The 20,247-nt window shown below is 45.3% G+C and overlaps 1 protein-coding gene across 1 annotated transcript in view; it reads left to right on the top strand.

Moving 5' to 3' along the window:
- Positions 1-16,052: 16,052 nt before the first annotated feature.
- Positions 16,053-20,247, top strand: part of LOC100980358 (guanylate cyclase soluble subunit beta-2) — a 71,526-nt gene continuing 67,331 nt past the window's right edge. The window contains exons 1-2 of the mRNA XM_024925300.5: positions 16,053-16,259; positions 19,293-19,366. Of these exons, the coding sequence (XP_024781068.4) occupies positions 16,257-16,259; positions 19,293-19,366 (77 nt within the window). The 5' untranslated portion in view covers positions 16,053-16,256. The remainder of the gene's footprint in view (positions 16,260-19,292; positions 19,367-20,247) is intronic.

Below are 20,247 nucleotides of genomic sequence, written 5' to 3'. Positions count from 1 at the left end.
ATCTGGGCTCTGCCTGGGGAATCTTGAGATGGTGTCTGGTGGGGTTTGAGATAAATCAAATCTGAAACAATAAAAGTCAATTCAGAAAACCCAGTTGAGTTGACAGATTCTTTTCTTCCTTGGATTGGCCAGTTATTCAATGGAATCAAGCTGATCACTGAGGCTATGTTAGATCTCTGGCTTTCCCAGGATTCTCAGTTTTGATACATGAAAATCTACCTATCCCTAGACAGAATGTCAAAAAGAGAGGATGTGCATCCCTGGCATCTGGCTTGTTTTTTAGCCCCTGGTTTCTAGCTCCCGCTACAGACTGTCTTCTGCTTCATGGGGCAAGATGCATGGAGCTGCTAGTTTGATTTGAATCGTGTGTACCCAGCCATGTGCCATGCAACTGAGAGCATTGCTGCCAAGACCGACCTTCCTGGTGCCCATTCTCAGACACAGAGCCCAAAGTGTCTCTAACAGGACACTGTGTTCCTCTCACCACTGTTCGCCTTTGCAGAGAGAATGAGTTTCCTGTTGCTGCTGTAATAAATTACCACAGACTTAAAGGCTTAAAACAATATATATTTATGCTTTTACAGTCTGGAAGTCAGAAGAACCAAAATCAGTTTCACCAGGTTAGGTCAAGATGTTGGCAGGGCTGTGTTCCTTCTGGAAGCTTTAGAGGAGAATCCATTTCCTTGCTTTTTTCAGCTTTCAGGGGCTTCCTGCATTCCTTGGCTGGTGACCCCATCCTTGCATCACTCCAACCTATTGATTCCATCATCACGTCTCCACCTGCTCAGTCTGTGCTCCTGCTTCCCATTTATAAGGATTTTTTTTTTTTTTGAGACAGAGTTTTGCTCTTGTTGCCCAGGCTGGAGTGCAATGGGCATGATCTTGGCTCACCACAGCCTCTGCCTCCTGGGTTCAAGTGATTCTCTTGCCTCAGCCTCCTGAGTAGCTGGGATTACAGGCATGTGCCACCATGCCTGGCTAATTTTGTATTTTTAGTAGAGATGGGGTTTCCCCATGTTGGTCAGGCTGGTCTCGAACTCCTGACCTCAGGTGATCTGCCCACCTTGGCCTCCCAAAGTGCTGGGATTACAGGTGTGAGCCTACGTGCCCGGCCCATTTATAAGGATCTTTGTGATTACATCACTCTCACCTGAGCAATTTCTCCATCTCCAAATCCTTAATTTAATCAAATCTGCAAAATATCTTTTGCCATATAAAATGACATTCACAGGTTCTGGGGATTAGGATGGAAACATCTTTGGGAAGCCATTATCTAGCCAACCATACAGCATCACAAGATGTTCTAGTCCTTCTAACAGACCCAGCCCAATTCCCTTTTAAGCTTCATTATAAAAGCCCAATATTGGGAGGAGCCAAGATGGCCGAATAGGAACAGCGCCGGTCTACAGCTCCCAGCGTGAGCCAGAAGACGGGTGATTTCTGCATTTCCATCTGAGGTACCGGGTTCATCTCACTAGGGAGTGCCAGACAGTGGGCGCAGGTCAGTGGGTGCGCGCACCGTGTGTGAGCTGAAGCAGGGCGAGGCATTGCCTCACTTGGGAAGCGCAAGGGGTCAGGGAGTTCCCTTTCCTAGTCAAAGAAAGGGGTGACTGACGGCACCTGGAAAATCGGGTCACTCCCACCCGAATACTGTGCTTTTCCGACAGGCTTAAAAAATGGCGCACCACGAGATTATATCCCACACCTGGCTCGTAGGGTCCTACGCCCACGGAGTCTCGCTGATTGCTAGCACAGCAGTCTGAGATCAAACTGCAAGGCGGCAGCGAGGCTGGGGGAGGGGCGCCCGCCATTGCCCAGGCTTGCTTAGATAAACAAAGCAGCCAGGAAGCTCGAACTGGGTGGAGCCCACCACAGCTCAAGGAGGCCTGCCTGCCTTTGTAGGCTCCACCTCTGGGGGCAGGGCACAGACAAACAAAAAGGCAGCAGTAACCTCTGCAGACTTAAATGTCCCTGTCTGACAGCTTTGAAGAGAGCAGTGGTTCTCCCAGTATGCAACTGGAGATCTGAGAACGGGCAGACTGCCTCCTCAAGTGGGTCCCTGACCCCTGACCCCCGAGCAGCCTAACTGGGAGGCACCCCCCCAGCAGGGGCACACTGACACCTCACACGGCTGGGTACTCCAACAGACCTGCAGCTGAGAGTCCTGTCTGTTAAAACTAACAAACAGAAAGGACATCCACACCAAAAAACCATCTGTACATCACCATCATCAGAGACCAAAAGTAGATAAAACCACAAAGATGGGGAAAAAACAGAACAGAAAAACTGGAAACTCTAAAAAGCAGAGCGCCTCTCCTCCTCCAAAGGAACGCAGTTCCTCACCAGCAACGGAACAAAGCTGGATGGAGAACGACTTTGACGAGCTGAGAGAAGAAGGCTTCAGACGATCAAATTACTCTGAGCTACGGGAGGACATTCAAACCAAAGGCAAAGAAGTTGAAAACTTTGAAAAAATTTTAGAAGAATGTATAACTAGAATAACCAATACAGAGAAGTGCTTAAAGGAGCTGATGGAGATGAAAACCAAGGCTCGAGAACGATGTGAAGAATGCAGAAGCCTCAGGAGCCAATGCGATCAACTGGAAGAAAGGGTATCAGCAATGGAAGATGAAGTGAATGAAATGAAGCGAGAAGGGAAGTTTAGAGAAAAAAGAATAAAAAGAAATGAGCAAAGCCTCCAAGAAATATCGGACTATGTGAAAAGACCAAATCTACGTCTGATTGGTGTACCTGAAAGTGACAGGGAGAATGGAACCAAGTTGGAAAACACTCTGCAGGATATTATCCAGGAGAACTTCCCCAATCTAGCAAGGCAGGCCAATGTTCAGATTCAGGAAATACAGAGAACACCACAGAGATACTCCTCGAGAAGAGCAACTCCAAGACACGTAATTGTCAGATTCACCAAAGTTGAAATGAAGGAAAAAATGTTACGGGCAGCCAGAGAGAAAGGTCGGGTTACCCTCAAAGGGAAGCCCATCAGACTAACAGCGGATCTCTCGGCAGAAACCCTACAAGCCAGAAGAGAGTGGGGGCCAATATTCAACATTCTTAAAGAAAAGAATTTTCAACCCAGAATTTCTTTTTTTTTTTTTAACATTGATAAAATACTATTATCTAAACCACAATCCCTATATACAGAGTTCATCCATTGTCTCAATGATGCCCTTTGTAAGTAATTATTATTCTGGTTCAGGATCTATCATCACTCAGTACATTTAGTTGTCCTCTTTAGATTTATTTAATCTCAAGTATTTCTTTTTTTTTTTTTTTAATTGATCATTCTTGGGTGTTTCTCGCAGAGGGGGATTTGGCAGGGTCATAGGACAATAGTGGAGGGAAGGTCAGCAGATAAACAAGTGAACAAAGGTCTCTGGTTTTCCTAGGCAGAGGACCCTGTGGCCTTCCGCAGTGTTTGTGTCCCTGGGTACTTGAGATTAGGGAGTGGTGATGACTCTTAACGAGCATGCTGCCTTCAAGCCTCTGTTTAACAAAGCACATCTTGCACCGCCCTTAATCCATTTAACCCTGAGTGGACACAGCACGTTTCAGAGAGCACAGGGTTGGGGGTAAGGTCACAGATCAACAGGATCCCAAGGCAGAAGAATTTTTCTTAGTACAGAAGAAAATGAAAAGTCTCCCATGTCTACTTCTTTCTACACAGACACGGCAACCATCCGATTTCTCAATCTTTTCCCCACCTTTCCCCACTTTCTATTCCACAAAACCGCCACTGTCATCATGGCCCGTTCTCAATGAGCCGCTGGGCACACCTCCCAGACAGGGTGGTGGCCGGGCAGAGGGGCTCCTCACTTCCCAGTAGGGGCTGCCGGGCAGAGGCGCCCTTCACCTCCCGGACAGCGTGGCTGGCCGGGCGGGGGGCTGACCCCCCCACCTCCCTCCCAGACGGGGCGGCTGGCCGGGCGGGGGGCTGACCCCCCCACCTCCCTCCCAGACGGGGCGGCTGGCCGGGCGGGGGGCTGACCCCCCCACCTCCCTCCCGGATGGGGCGGCTGGCCAGGTGGGGGGCTGACCCCCCCACCTCCCTCCTGGACGGGGTGGCTGCTGGGCGGAGGGGCTCCTCACTTCTCAGACGGGGCGGCTGCCGGGCGGAGAGGCTCCTCACTTCTCAGACGGGGCGGCTGCCGGGCGGAGGGGCTCCTCACTTCTCAGACGGGGTGGCCGGGCAGAGACGCTCCTCACCTCCCAGACGGGGTCCCGGCCGGGCAGAGGCGCTCCTCACATCCCAGATGGGGCGGCGGGGCAGAGGCGCTCCCCACATCTCAGATGATGGGCGGCCGGGCAGAGACGCTCCTCACTTCCTAGATGGGATGGCGGCCAGGAAGAGGCGCTCCTCACTTCCTAGATGGGATGGCGGCTGGGCAGAGACGCTCCTCACTTTCCAGACTGGGCAGCCAGGCAGAGGGGCTCCTCACATCCCAGACGATGGGCGGCCAGGCAGAGACGCTCCTCACTTCCCAGATGGGGTGGCGGCCGGGCAGAGGCTGCAATCTCGGCACTTTGGGAGGCCAAGGCAGATGGCTGGGAGGTGGAGGTTGTAGCGAGCCGAGATCACGCCACTGCACTCCAGCCTGGGCACCATTGAGCACTGAGTGAACGAGACTCTGTCTGCCATCCCGGCACCTCGGGAAGCCGAGGCTGGTGGATCACTCGCGGTTAGGAGCTGGAGACCAGCCCGGCCAACACAGCGAAACCCCGTCTCCACCAAAAAAATATGAAAACCAGTCAGGCGTGGTGGCACACGCCTGCAATCGCAGGCACTTGGCAGGCTGAGGCAGGAGAATCAGGCAGGGAGGTTGCAGTGAGCCGAGATGGCAGCAGTACAGTCCAGCTTCGGCTCGGCATCAGAGGGAGACCATGGAAAGAGAGGGAGAGGGAGACCGTGGGGAGAGGGAGAAGGAGAGAGAGAGGGAGAGGGTCAACCCAGAATTTCATATCCAGCCAAACTAAGCTTCATAAGTGAAGGAGAAACAAAATCCTTTACAGACAAGTTAATGCTGACAGATTTTGTCACCACTAGGCCTGCCTTGCAAGAGCTCCTGAAGGAAACATTAAACATGGAAAGCAACAACTGGTACCAGCCACTGCAAAAACATGCCAAATTGTAAAGACCATCGACGATATGAAGAAACCGCATCAATTAACAGGTGAAATAACCAGTTAGCATCATAAAGACAGGATCAAATTCACACATAACAATATTAACCTTAAATGTAAATGGACTAAATGCCCCAATTAAAAGACACAGACTGGCAAATTGGATAAAGAGTCAAGACTCATCAGTGTGCTGTATTCAGAGACCCATCTCACATTCAAAGACACACATAGGCTCAAAATAAAGGGATGGAGGAAGATTTACCAAGCAAATGGAAAGCTAAAAGAAAAAAGCAGGGGTTGCAATTCTAGTCTCTGATAAAACAGACTTCAAACCAACAAAGATCAAAAGAGACAAAGAAGGCCATTACATAATGGTAAAGGGATCAATTCGACAAGAGCTAACTATCCTAAATATATATGAACCCAATACAGGAGCACCAAGATTCATAAAGCAAGTTCTTAGAGACCTACAAAGAGACTTAGACTCTCATACAATAATAATGGGAGACTTTAACACCCCACTGTCAACATTAGACAGATCAACAAGACAGAAAATTAACAAGGATATCTGGGACTTGAACTCAGCTCTGGACCAAGCAGACCTAATAGACATCTGCAGAACTCTCCACCCCAAATCAACAGAATAGACATTCTTCTCAGCACCACATTGCACTTATTCTAAAATTCACCACATAATTGGAAGTAAAAACTCCTCAGCAAATGTAAAAGAATAGAAATCACAACAAACTGTCTCTCAGACCATAGTGCAATCAAATTAGAACTCAGGATTAAGAAACTCACTCAAAACCGCACGACTACATGGAAACTGAACAACCTGCTCCTGAGTAATTACTGGGTAAATAACAAAATGAAAGCAGAAATAAAGATGTTCTTTGAAACCAGTGAGAACAAAGACACAACGTACCAGAATATCTGGGACACATTTAAAGCAGTTTGTAGAGAGGAATTTATAGCACTAGATGCCCACAAGAGAAAGCAGGAAAGATCTAAAATTGACACCCTAACATCACAATTAAAAGAACTAGAGAAGCAAGAGCAAACAAATTCAAAAGCTAGCACAGAAAAGAAATAACTAAGATCAGAGCAGAACTGAAGGAGATAGAGACACAAAAAGCCCTTCAAAAAATCAATGAATCCAGGAGCTGGTTTTTTGAAACGATCAACAAAATAGATAGACTGCTAGCAAGACTAATAAAGAAGAAAAGAGAAGAATCAAATAAATGGCATAAAAAATGATAAAGGGGATATCACCACAGATCCCACAGAAATACAAACTACTGTCAGAGAATACTATAAACACCTCTACGCAAATAAACTAGAAAATTTAGAAGAAATGGATAAATTCCTGGACACACAACACCCTCCCAAGAATAAACCAGGAAGAAGTTAAATCTCTGAGTAGACCAATAACAGGTTCTGAAATTGAGACAATAATTAATAGCCTACCAACCAAAAAATGTCCAGGACCAGACGGATTCACAGCTGAATTCTACCAGAGGTACAAAGAGGAGCTGGTGTCATTCCCTCTGAAACTATTCCAACCAATAGAAAAAGAGGAAATCCTCCCTAACTCATTTTATGAGGCCAGCATCATCCTGATACCAAAGCCTGGCAAAGACACAACAACAAAAAAGAGACTTTTAGGTCAATAACCCTGATGAACATCGATGTGAAAATCCTCAATAAAATACTGGCAAACTGAATCCAGCAGCACATCAAAAAGCTTATCCACCATGATCAAGTTGGCTTCATCCCTGGGATGCAAGGCTGGTTCAACATACGCAAATCAATAAACGTAATCCAGCATATAAACAGAACCAACGACAAAAACCACATAATTATCTCAATAGATGCAGAAAAGGCCTTGAACAAAAGTCAACAGCCTTTCATGCTAAAAACTCTCAATGAACTAGGTATTGATGGAACGTATTTCAAAATAATAAGAGCTATTTATGGCAAACCCACAGCCAATAGTATACTGAATGGGCAAAAACTGGAAGCATTCCCTTTGAAAACCGGCACAAGACAAGCATGCCCTCTCTCACCACTCCTATTCAACATAGTATTGGAAGTTCTGGCCAGGGCAATCAGGCAAGAGAAAGAAATAAAGGGTATTCAGTTAAATTGTCTCTGACTGTCTACATTCAGTCAAATTGTCTCTGTTTGCAGATGACATTACTGTATATTTAGAAAACCGCATTGTCTCAGCCCAAAGTCTCCTTAAGTGGATAAGCAACTTCAGCAAAGTCTCCGGATACAAAATCAATGTGCAAAAATCACAAGCATTCCTATACAACAACAGACAGAGAGCCAAATCATGAGTGAACTCCCATTCACAGTTACTATAAAGAGAATAAAATACCTAGGAATCCAACTTACAAGGGATGTGAAGGACCTCTTCAAGGAGAACTACAAACCACTGCTCAACGAAATAAAAGAGGACACAAACAAATGGAAGAAAATTCTATACTCATGGATGGGAAGAATCAATATAGTGAAAATGGCCATACTGCCCAAGGTAATTTATAGATTCAATGCTATCCCCATCAAGCTACCACTGACTTTCTTCACAGAATTGGAAAAAACTACTTTAAAGTTCATATGGAACCAAAAAAGAGCCCGCATAGCCAAGACAATCCTAAGCAAAAAGAACAAAGCTGGAGGCATCATGCTACCTGACTTCAAACTATACTACAAGTCTACAGTAACCAAAACAGCATGGTACTGGTACAAAACAGAGATATAGACAAATGGAATAGAACAGAGGCCTCAGAAATAACACCACACATCTACAGCCACCTGATCTTTGACAAGCCTGACAAAAACAAGGGATGGGGAAAGGATTCCCTATTTAATAAATGGTGCTGGGAAAACTGGCTAGCCATATGTAGAAAGCTGAAACTGGATCCCTTCCTTACACATAATACAAAATTAACTCAAGATGGATTAAAGACTTAAATATAAGACCTAAAACCATAAAAACCCTAGAAGAAAACTTAGGCAATACCATTCAGGACATAGGCATGGGCAAGGACTTCATGACTAAAACACCAAAAGCAATGGCAATGAAAGCCAAAATTGACAAATGGGATCTAATTAAACTAAAGAGCTTCTGCACAGCAAAAGAAACTATCATCAGAGTGAACAGGCAACCTACAGATTGGGAGAAAAATTTTGCAATCTATCCATCTGACAACTGGCTAATATCCAGAATCTACAAAGAACTTAAATTTACAAGAAAAAAACAACCCCATTAAAAAGCGGGCAAAGGATATTAACAGATGCTTCTCAAAAGAAGACATTTATGGAGCCAACAGACATATGAAAAAATGCTCATCATCACTGGTCATTTGAGAAATGCAAATCAAAACCATAATGAGATACCATCTCACGCCAGTTAGAATGGTGATCATTAAAAAGTCACAAACAACAGATGCTGGAGAGGATGTGGAGAAATAGGAATGCTCTTACACTGTTGGTGGGAGTGTAAATTAGTTCACCCATTGTGGAAGACAGTGTGGCGATTCCTGAAGGATCTAGAACTAGAAATACCATTAGATCCAGCAATCCCATTACTGGGTATATACCCAAAGGATTTTAAATCATGCTACTATAGAGACACATGCACACATATGTTTGTTGTGGCACTATTCACAACAGCAAAGACTTGTAACCAACCCAAATGTCCATCAATAATAGACTGGATAAAGAAAATGTGGCACATATACACCATGGAATACCAGGCAGTCATAAAAAATGATGAGTTCATGTCCTTTGCAGGGACATAGATGAAGCTGGAAACCATCATTCTTAGCAAAATATCACAAGGACAGAAAACCAAACACTGCTTGTTCTCACTCATGAGTGGGAGTTGAACAATGAGAACACATGGACACAGGGAGGGGAATATCACACACCAGGGCCCATTGGGGGGTGGGAAGCTTGGGGAGGGATAGCGTTATGAGAAATTCCTAACGTAAATGATGAGCTGATGGGTGCGGCAAACCACCATGACACATGTATACCTATGTAACAACCTACACATTGTGCACATGTACCCTAGAACTTAAAGTACAAAAAAAAAAAAGTCAAGAGCCATGGGCCATGGAGAGAGACTCAGGCCAAGGGAATACCATGGCAAGGCATCTGTGCTAGAGGGAGTATGGCTCATGCGAGGCAGCTCCAAGATGGCCCTGATTGATCTGTAGTGCATTACTGAGCACCCGTATTTGCCAAGCACTCTTCTAGGCCCTGAAGGCAGAATAGGACCAGATCCCTTCCTTCAGAGATTTTAAATTTGGGGGCAGAGGTGTATAGGCAATAAGTAGTCATCTATGACATGCATATATATTTATGTAGAATAAAGGGCCGGGGGTGAAATGCTGTGAAGTCTGGTGGAGAAAGGCACAGAGCGTAGAGAGGCGGAAGGTGGGGAGTTCAGTCAGTGGAGGCCTCTCAGAGGTGGTGACACTTTAATGGAATGAAATGGGGGATTAATGGAGACCAGAAGGAGAACTGCCCAGGCAAAGGATCAGGAGGAGACCAGGAGGAGAACTGCCTAGGCAAAGGAAGGCTCCATGTGAAATGGCATCAAGGGATCTTGAGGAGAAGGAAGGAAGGTGCCCAGGAGTGCTCGAGGGTTCTGAGCAAGGGAATAACACAATCTGATCACGTTTTTAAAAGATGATTCTGGCTGTTGGGAGAGGTTTTGACTGGGGATGGGGGTGGGGTGGGGACAGCTGTTGAGCAGCTCTGTAGGGTCCTGAGGGAGTAGCTTGATCAGGGTGGGGATAGGGAAGTAACCAAAGACGATTGGATTTAGGATCAACTCTGAAGGAGAACCTTCCAGTATTTAGGTTTGCTGTGAATTCGATATGGAGACATGGGATCGTGATAGAGTTTCCCTTTATTGAGTTGAATGAGGGATGGGCTGATGGGCAGGGGTATTTGGTGGCAAGGGAAATCAAGAGATCTATTTTAGGTATGTTTACTTAGAGCTTTCTGTAGACCTCCAAGTAGAGATGTCAAATGGGAAATTAGATATCTTTGTGTAGAGCTCAGGGGAATGGCTTGGTCTAGGGTGTAATCCTGGGGCCATCCTCGCAGAGGTGGAATTTGAAGCCACAGGGAGGTGAGGTCACCTAGGTGCTGAGTGGAGATGTAAGAGGGAGGAAGCTGACACCTGAGGCCTGGAGTACCCCAGCATGCAGAAGCTAAGCAGAGGAGGAGCAAGCAAGGTTCAAGAAAGAGTGGGCCAATGAGGAGGAAGTGCTCCAAGGGTGCGGACTGAGCCCAGAGGGCGAGAGGGGAAGCGGCATGGGAGACCGGCAGGGTTGGTGGAGCAGGCTTCACAGCCAGGTGAGAAAAACAGTCTCAATTTTGATTCAAAATCGGACTGTCCACATCCCAGAGAGCTCACTAACCCGTCTCATGAGACCCAGCTCTGCACTCCTTCTGACTGTTTCTAAAACTCAAGCCCTGCTGAGAGACAGTTGCCTGTAGCAGAAGCCCACGGGCAGCTGAAGTGTCATTCATGACTTAGGTGCTCCTTTCACTGAGTGGTCTCTGGCCTGCACTGGGTGGGAGTGCGGATGGACTCTGGATCCCGAGTACCCCCTCATGCAAAGAAAAAACTACCCAGCCTCACCCTGTCTCACACGGTCTCATCCAAGCTGCAGGCCTGAGGCCCTGGCTGTGTAAAAGTGGGCAGATGATTTAGGCCCTCTATGCCTTATTTTTCTCAAATGGGAATTGGGCATGATAATAACATTTCTTAACATATAGTGTCATGGTGAAGGTTAAATGAATTTACACCTGTTAAAGTGCCTGGTAGATAGTAACTTTTAACTATTGTCATAATGAAAGAATGTTGATTTGCTATCACTTAGGATATTCAAAAATTGTGCCACACACTCTGAAAGTAGCTGTAAAAGAGAAATTCTCAAAATGTTTCAATTGGAGGAAGTACAGTCTCCTGAGAAAGCTGTTTTGAAGAAGACAGCACTGCACCGACTTGTGATTAAGATTGGGCTCTGTAGGCAGGAGGTCTGGCTTGAATCTTGGTTCCTCCACTCACCAGCTGGATGGCCTTGAATGTGCTACTCGCCTGCTCCCAGCCCCAGCTTCCTAACTGTAAAATGAACAAAGCTCAAGTGCCTACTTCATGGGACCCTCATGAGCACCTGATAGCATAATGCACGTAAAGCCCTTGGCCTGGTGTCTGGCAGAGTAAGCACAATAAATATTCAGTTCATATTATTATTATTATTAGGGCTCTCAAAATACATAAATCTGCAAGTTACATTCAGTTGGTTACAATGTAACAATCCTTTTTTGTCATGCCTCCTTATATATAGTCCCCAGATCACCTGGTTTATTTGCAACTTTTCCTTTATCAAATGGAAGTATAGATTAGGTTAGATTTGAAGATTGTTGACTTTGGTCTTGAGGAGCCCTTACCTCGAGTGCCAGTGTTGCGAGACCTCACCTCCATTCTTGCCTGGGTTCTGTACATAATGTACAAAGTCAGATGTATATTCACTTTGCAGTTCTGGGACCACTGTACCTGGAGAAGGTTGTAGCCTCATTTTACACTGAGGGGCACTATCACTTGGGAAAGACAGAGGACTTTTTCATGATTACTCCAGACCTCAAGTACCAGTTGCAGGGTGAAGACTCAGACTTGAGCCCAGTCCTCTGAGCCATGATCCTCCACCTGGTCAGGATTTGTGGGTCTTCAGAGCCACACACCTCCTGCCTCCCTTCCTGCGGGAATGACTTACACAGCGTCCTGTTGGCATGTGGGGCTTTGGCCACACAGTGGCGCTTTACGCTCAGCAATCCCGCTGGTCCTCTTAATGCATCACTGAAGATTTGAAAATCAAACTGAAAAGGAAAGAGCCCTGCCCTCTAGTTCTTAGAATACACAGATATCATTGTCAACGAGTATGGGGCTGTTAGCAATTGAGGAGGTGAACTGGGTTCACTAGCTGGTTACCACCCTGTAGGAAATGCCTCAGTTCTTGCTGGTTTCATCCATCCTAAGGGGAAATCAAAGGACCTCTTGTTTGAAATCAAAGGATTCAGAATTCCACATTCAGAGCCCATTTTCAGGTGTTTTTCACAACATTGTACTCAACCACATGTGTGAATCAAACCTCACTTTCCAGTGTGGCTGATGAAATAAAATGGGCCCACATAAGCCAGAGTTTTGACATTCCTGGAAAAAGAGATTTTTTTTCTGAAGATATTGTCTGACTCCAAGACAAGCCTAAACCTCTTCCAGAAAAAAGAGAGGGGTTAACAGCAGCTAGTTTTATTCTTCTCTTGAAGGTGATATAGGACATAGGCCTGGTTGTGAATACCAGCTGTGACACTAACTAGTTTTGGAGCCTCAAGGAAGCTACTTCATGTCTCTTCACCTCAATGCTCCCATCAGTCAAGGGTGTTCATGATAATAGGGCCTACACTATAGGATTGTGGTAAGGCTGAATTAATATTAAGTAGAACCAAATGCAAGTGGTTCAATTCGTTCAATTCTAAAGTCTTTGACCTGTAAAAAATGGCAATTTCATGTGGCTCATTCTAAAACATGGAAAGGGCTTTGTGCCAGGCATATTGTGAGGCTTGGTGAAAGTGAGTGATTATTATCACAGCTGGCATGAAAAGAGTACAAGCACTTACTATGAACATTTAGGAAAACAAAACGCCCTGTCTTCTGGATATTTTTTTCCTGAAGATTCTTACTGATAGCTGACTCAGTTGTTGCTGCATACTAAAGTTTCTAATATGCAAATATGCCGAAAGAAATCTGGCTCTTTATCATAGCTCCACCTTTAGCCAGGTTATCCCAGCCTCAGGACATCTTTCAATGAGATATTAATCCTACCAAGGGAGAAAACTCAAGGCCATCCCAGTACCACCTGCCACACGAGTAAAGCTGAACTCTTTCATTCTGTGCCTCTGCGGTCCCTAGGTGATGGAGACCTCCCTCTGCAGAGCCTGCCTCTCAGAGAGCACTCTATGCCTTGGACTGATGTGGAAATTGATCCTCTCAGTCCCTCTGAAGCACACACATCAAAGTTGACCTGTTCTATGTCCTTTTCCTTCTTAGGTGAATACTAGCTAATCTGTTTAGCCAAAGGAATGTATTTTTATTCTGTCAGAAGTTTCCCAAGTTGTAGCTAAAAGGAATGAGAATTTCAGAGACCTGGCAGGCCTGGGGGGTGGGGGGTGGGGGCATATTTTTTAACAGACGGGCCTCTGGGAGCCCAGCTTCAGCCACACCCTGTCTTGTGTCCGGGGACACCTTCCTCTGCTGATGTAGGCCCTGGAAAGAAAGCCAGCAGCGGCTCAGAAGCCAGGCAGTCTGAGGTAGACTGGGGGCAACAAAGCAACCACAGGAAAGGCTTCCTACCAGGAATGAGGCAGCTGCGTTCCCAGAAATGCACAAACAAACCACCAAAAACCAGATCAGGGTTCTATCTTCTTCTCAGACACTCTTACCTTGCATTCTCCCTCTAGTTTCTTTCCTTAAATGATAGAGGTTTACTCCAGCGACCTCCCAATGGTATCCCACCCTCCCTGCAAGTCCATGAAAAATAAAAGATTTGTGTTTCTCATCGCACATCATACATAGACCACGGGAGATGAGATGTGGCTTATTGGATCTCATCACTTATCACAGGACACGCATCAAGCGAGACTGTGTTTACATACATGTTACTAATTTGGGGAATGGTGTTTGAACCCTTCAATGCACCAAAAGTGAGTTAACAAGTTAAGCCAGGCACAACAGAGAACAGACTGTATTCACGTGAAGTTCAAGAGCAAGCAAAACTAGTCTGTGGCGATAATATGATAGTAATCGGAATAGGGGCAGCTGGGGGGTGGTAGGACTGATTGAGAAGGGGTACGGGGGAAATTTCCATGACCACAGAGATGTTCTATACCTTTATTAGGGTGTGAGCTACACAATAGTATACATTTGTCAAAGATCATGAAACTGCGCACTTAATATAGAAAAAGGTAACAGCGAAAAATATCCCTCAAAACAACAGTCACAGTATCGGCAGGGAGGTCCATTATGTCATGGAGGAGAGAAGGGGAATTTCCATATAGTGAAATTTCCTCCCTGGCTGTCTATGCAATTGAAAAACATATAAAACGTCAGCCAATTTTCCAGACAGTTTCAAAATCTAGGGACTTTTTTTTTTTTTTTTTTTTTGGTACAAGCACTGTCTTTTCAAATGTTTACAGAGTATTTACAAAAAGTAGTCCGTTGGGTGGCAGTTGTAATTAGGGAAACTGGCAGTGAAAATTAACACATACCATAAAAGAGGGATAATTACTCCACTGTCATATACAATATTATTATCAAATGGTATTCACCCAGGAATCCAATTGGTTCATTCCCACTCAGCCTCGTTGTTACGGGAAAGACCCTCCCTTCCTTGTTACCCTGGTTATGAAGCTGCCACGTTCCACGGGTGATATGCCATATGGTACTTAACATCAGAATCAAAATGAGCTTGTGCTTTTTGTGTGAGATGTTGAAATTTATTAGAAAATCAGAAAGCCTAATTTCCACCAAGTTCCTGAGAACTGCCATCTGCCGCATGAAAAAGAAAATGGAGATTTTTTTTTTTTAAACCATTTACTTATTGTGAAATGTGAGGGTGCTGGTGTATGTGTTTGAAAAAGCGGGTTGGGGGCGGGGAGGGGGTTTGTGAGAGAGCGCCAGAGCAAGCCCACTTGGCAGGGCAGAAAGAAAGAGTGTCAGCTGAATGGAGGCAAGGGCTTGCGAAGCATAATTATGGAAATCATCTATTCCTGAGCCTTTTTTTTTCTCCTCCTGACCACATGTTCCTTCCACAGAGGAGCAGCACATAGAGTCCAGCTTTTGAGAATAAGTAAAGTCCCCATTTCGGAAAGAAGAGGGGGCTGAAACCAGTCTCTCCAGGTGTCAAGTCCTTCTATGGAGGAGCTGGCGTGAGTTAAGCAGGGAGAGTAAAGGCAAGGGAGCCAGAAAGGCTGAGTGGAAGGAGGACCAGGAAGTCTTTCTAAGGAGAGTGACAGAAAGAAGGGCAGGCAGGATAGGAGAGGGATGCCAACAGGGGAGAGTGAAGGAGTGCCTACTGAGAAGGGAAGAATCTTTCAGCAAACTTCGGATGCCAAGGGAAAGATGCTGAAGTCTTCCAGGAGGGCGTGCGATGCCTGGACGTTCGTTTCAGTGGACGGCCCCAGTCTGTGGCGTTGTGGTCCCCGACAGACTGTCTTAACCATGAGTCACATCCCTCTAGTGCCCCACACCTCCACACTGCCTGGAGGGCTTACCCCAGCCTTTGGTTTTACTAAATGTATTTATTTGTTCTCTGTTTTTACACCAAAGCTAGCATGTGTGTTGGAACAGCTACAGGCAACATTTGTTGGACCTGGTTAGTGGCTGGATTTCTCACCTCTGACCACAAGTAATACTCAGGAAATAGACCTCTGGCAAACAGCCCACCAGAGCCTGAAACGGAACAGTGATGGGGATGGAGGATAAGGCTCAAGGCACCAGGGGACTTCCCATTATGACACTGTAGGGCCAAGTGTTGGTCAAGGCAGGCCGTTCTTGGATGGCATCCAACGTGGTTTAATTAAAGATACACTAAAAAGATCACTCAATAGACAGCCTCATCTACAAGGCAGTCTTCCTACAGGAGCTTAGGGGTGTATGCTTTTCTGTGCTGGCAGAAAGGCGTTCTGTGCCGTTGGCACCTCGGGGAGAAGCTTCAGGTTTCAGGCTGAACTCCTGAGAGCTTAGCATCCGGGGTGTGCACGACTTGGGGTGCCAGGCAGCAGGTTCCACTTGCTCACCAGAGGGGGCGGCCTTATGCTTTACCCCGCAGGTGACTGAGGACCCAACAGTGTGCTCCTTGCTTGGAGGCTAGTGATGAGCTCCTAATTTCACTGTGGACTGCCCAGACTTCTACAAGACAGGCTTCTGGAGACGCTGTGGATTCTCTCCTGAGTGACTAGGGGCTGGCAGGAAGGGCGGGCGCTTGGTGCTGCATCTCAATCCCTGTGGCCCCAGGAGCAGCTGCGGCAGGAACATGGTGAGCAGCTCTCAGCACCCTTGGCCCTGACTTTCCTTCCGCTTCTGTTTGTTGAGCACCTATTGTTCAAAATGCCTGTTATCTAAGAGGCTACAGTTTCCTGAGTGCTTACTATGTGCCAAGTACTTCACACGTATTACCTCATTTAATGCTTACTAAAACCCTATGAGGAAGGGACCATTCTCACCCCCATTTTCCAGATGAGACAACTGAGGGCGAGTAAGATCTGGCCTGAGTCAAACAGCAAATAAGACTTGGGGTCAGCAATGAGCCCTCATGGTCTAACTTCAGAACTGTTACTCTATAACCCCAACAACCATCCTCCAACAGAGCAAACGGTATTATGTCCACTTTAGCTCATGAGCAGACTGGGCTCAGAGAGGTTAGGCAATTTACCCAAAGCTGCACAGCTATAAGTCACAGAAACAGAAACCCTTCTGGCTCCAGAGCCCAAACCCTTTCTCCTAAGCTGTACTCCCTCTCTGGGCTTACTGAGACTGCATTTTATTTTGAAGCCACATTCCGCAGCCAATGCCTGGCAGGCACAGTGAGTAGGATTGGATATGGAATGTGAAAACATCTTTACAGGAGAAAGATGTGGCTAAACCTTAACATTTTCAGACATTTTAATTGCTTCTTTGGAACACAGATGTTTTTTGGGGTGCTGCAGCCATGGCCCAAGTAGCCTCTGAAAGATTTGGGTGTCACCAGCAAATGAGAGTCCCTGCCTGCTTGCTGATCTCACTGGTTGAGCAGCACTGGTTCCAGATGGTTAGAGAACTTTGGTGCTGGCTGCCATTCTTACTTATTTCAATGAGGCCCTCAAATGTGTAGGGATTGTGTCCTACCAAGTATCCCCCTCCACCTGGGTGTGGGCAGCAAACACCAAGGTCCCCGCATATGCTGGACACATCGTGTGGGATACATTGCCTCTTTTGCTCTCTCCAGGGGCAGAGAAAGTCACCTGATTTCAGTGGACAGGAAAGGGACATGTTTATAATCAGTAGAGGGTGAGGGGGCCACTCTCTGATCTATAAGCTCAAGGTCTCTAAATGATTAACTCTGGTACCAGCTTGGGGAACTGCTGAACACCAAAGACAAATGCTGGACCACATGACTCAATGGCCCTAAATTCATCAAACAGAGGCACACTATCGGGGTGGTCATGACCTAGAAGTAGGTGATGTGGTTATCAACCAGCAGCGGACTTCAAATTCCCCAATGCCTCAGTTTCCCTTGTTACACACTAGAAGTTTGTCTCTAGTGCTCGGGCAGTGGGCATGATGTTTTATTTGATTGGGCATACTTTTGCAAAGATTGCTAAGTTGAACAATTGCTATCTTTGTTTACATTGGATTGATGTTGAATAACGGGTTATTTAAAGATTTTCATGAGACTTGAGGCTTCATTTCAGTACTTCCTTGCTCGATAAGTGTTTGTTAAATACCTCCTGTGTAGCAGACACTGTCTTGGCACTTTAGTCAAAATATAGATAAATGACACTTACTTCCTGACCCTGAGGAGCTTGCAATTTAACAAAGGACAGGAAAAAAATATATATATACATACACACATATGCATTTATATGTGTACATGGCCACATATAAACATACATAATATATATAAGTATATACAAATACATGCACACCCATACATACATGCCTGTGTGTATATATATATGTGTGTGTTGACAGATACAAAACCCGAGCGTGTGCATCTCTGTGGTGTTGAGGACACAGAGGCATCCAGCAGTAAGCCTGACAGGGAATGATGGCTGGGTCTGGCAGAGGGAGAGGAAATGGTTCTGCAGACCAGGCAGTATCCCAGTAGCATCAGAGCCTGGCCTTGCCCTGGGCTGACTGGGTGAGAAAGGAGGAAACTCTATCCATTGAAGAAGTGACATCTCTGTTTGGGGAAGGGTGGTAGGCATTTTGGATGAGCCTAAGGCAGCAGGAGTAGGTGATAAAATGAAACAAATTAAGACAGTTCTAGAGAGTGCTCTGAATGCCAGGCTAGGGTGCAGGCACATATTGGGGAGCGTAGAGGCGGGACAAGATGGAGTAAGGAGTAAGGATGACATTGGTGGTGGGGAACTGGAAATATAGCCCAGTAGGACAAATATTTCCATTTCTGGAAAATAACTACCAGAGTTTAGACACTCTCCTTCCTATTGGCACTGGGCTCTTTCACTTTAAGAAATTCCTATATATATGAAAATCCAAACTTATAAAATAAATCTGGAGCCTGATATTTGTGTGACAAAAGAATTCTTCCCTTCAGGAAGAAATATTTTGAAAGCTGAGCTCACACAGTGCTTTCAAACATAACTCAATCACCCTGCTTGTGTTAGGAGCCCCGAGTTGCGGAAGGCAGGTGGCCTGCCTGGGGCACACTATCCCTCACTAAGCAGAAGTGTTCATGGGTCCTCCTTTTTTTTTTCTGATGGAGGAAGAAGAAAGAGCACAGATTAATGAGCAAACCCAGAAGACAGTTCTTTCTGTTAACCTGGTGCTGTCTTTCTTATTGGAGTTTCCTCCTCTGTTTTCCTGCACTCGTTATATTCTCCACACACACACCCAGGTATAGATTCATTTTTATAAAGAAAAAAAAATCATCCTGTCACTGCCTTTTTGGAATTGACATGAAGTGTGTGCCCTTCCTTTCCGCCAGGTCTAAACACCCCCATGCCACTGGTGTGTTTTCGAATTCTTTGTTCTAACAAACCAGTTCCTTATTTCGGAGAGGATTATAATTGACAGTAAATACTTTCTTTAACTTTCTCTAATTACAATTTGATTTCAAATGTAGTTCATATGTTTTCTATATAGAAATAACCCAAGCGGTGGGGTGCCAGGTTTTTCCTAAGTTGGGAATGAGCAGAGCTATTAAATTAAATCACGAGAAACAAGGAAAAGGTGTAATTAGTTTCTCCAAGAGGATGCCGTTGCACATTTCCTAAAAGACATGAAGATGTGTATGACTGGGGATTTCATGCCTCATAATATATATTTTTCTTCTGGTTTTGTATTCCAGTATGGATTTATCAACACCTGTCTGCAATCTCTTGTGATAGAGAAATTTGGTGAAGAAACATGGGAAAAATGGAAGTAAGTATGTGAAAGGGAAGATGAAGTATCTCTGGAGCAACTGGTAAGCCTCCAGTGTTTTAAAGGTTACAGCTTTTTACTGACCTTTTGATTAAGCCAGTTAGTTGAATGAACCCATCATAAAAGATACAGCTGGTTCTCAAAGAGATTCATTTACCAGGGAGACCAATTCCCGTACCGTAAACATATGAATTAGATACAGGAAACACCTGGTACACCTTATCTGTCTTCGATGAAGGTATCAGTCTTGATTACCAAAATCAGCCTTAAATGGGATCTCACTGTAAATAATACCAACATTATTTTAACTTTTATCTCATGAATGAATTCTCATTTTCTCTTTCTAATCACAGACGAGAGAGCAACTGCATTATTTCCATTGCACATCAAGGGAGCTGCCAAACAGACGAGGGGAGATACCTTTTAAGTTTGACCAGAATCACTTCTTAGGTGTTCTTTGGTTAATTCTTAGTTTTTCTCCTCTGCCTCTGTCCAGTAACCCCTTAATGTCATCATTTATATCTCCATATAGTCTCCTGTCTGACTCTTGCAATCTTGTGCTATCTGTCTGCTTCCCTAGAGGCTCCCAGACCTAAAGTGTTAGAAGCTGGGGATGAAAGTGCCTCAGAAATCACTTGATCCTAGGAAGGGAGAGGAAAACAAAAATATGGAAAAATGATTGGCTTCCTCAGTTCATCAATGCCATGCAAATTAAAACAATTAGGCACTGCTTTGCCTATTAAATCTCCAAAAAATTTAAATGATAATAACCAGTTCTGGTTAAGATGCAGCAAAATGGGTAATTGCTGATGGCATAGTAAATCAGTGCAGCCCCTTTGGAAAGCAATCTGACAACATGTACCAAAAGCTGTGCAAATGAT

Source organism: Pan paniscus, chromosome 14 (assembly GCF_029289425.2).
Source record: "Pan paniscus chromosome 14, NHGRI_mPanPan1-v2.0_pri, whole genome shotgun sequence".
Taxonomy (NCBI): Eukaryota; Metazoa; Chordata; class Mammalia; order Primates; family Hominidae; genus Pan; species Pan paniscus.
The sequence above is the reverse complement of the archived record's forward strand: the minus strand, read 5'-3'. Positions and strand labels throughout refer to the sequence as shown.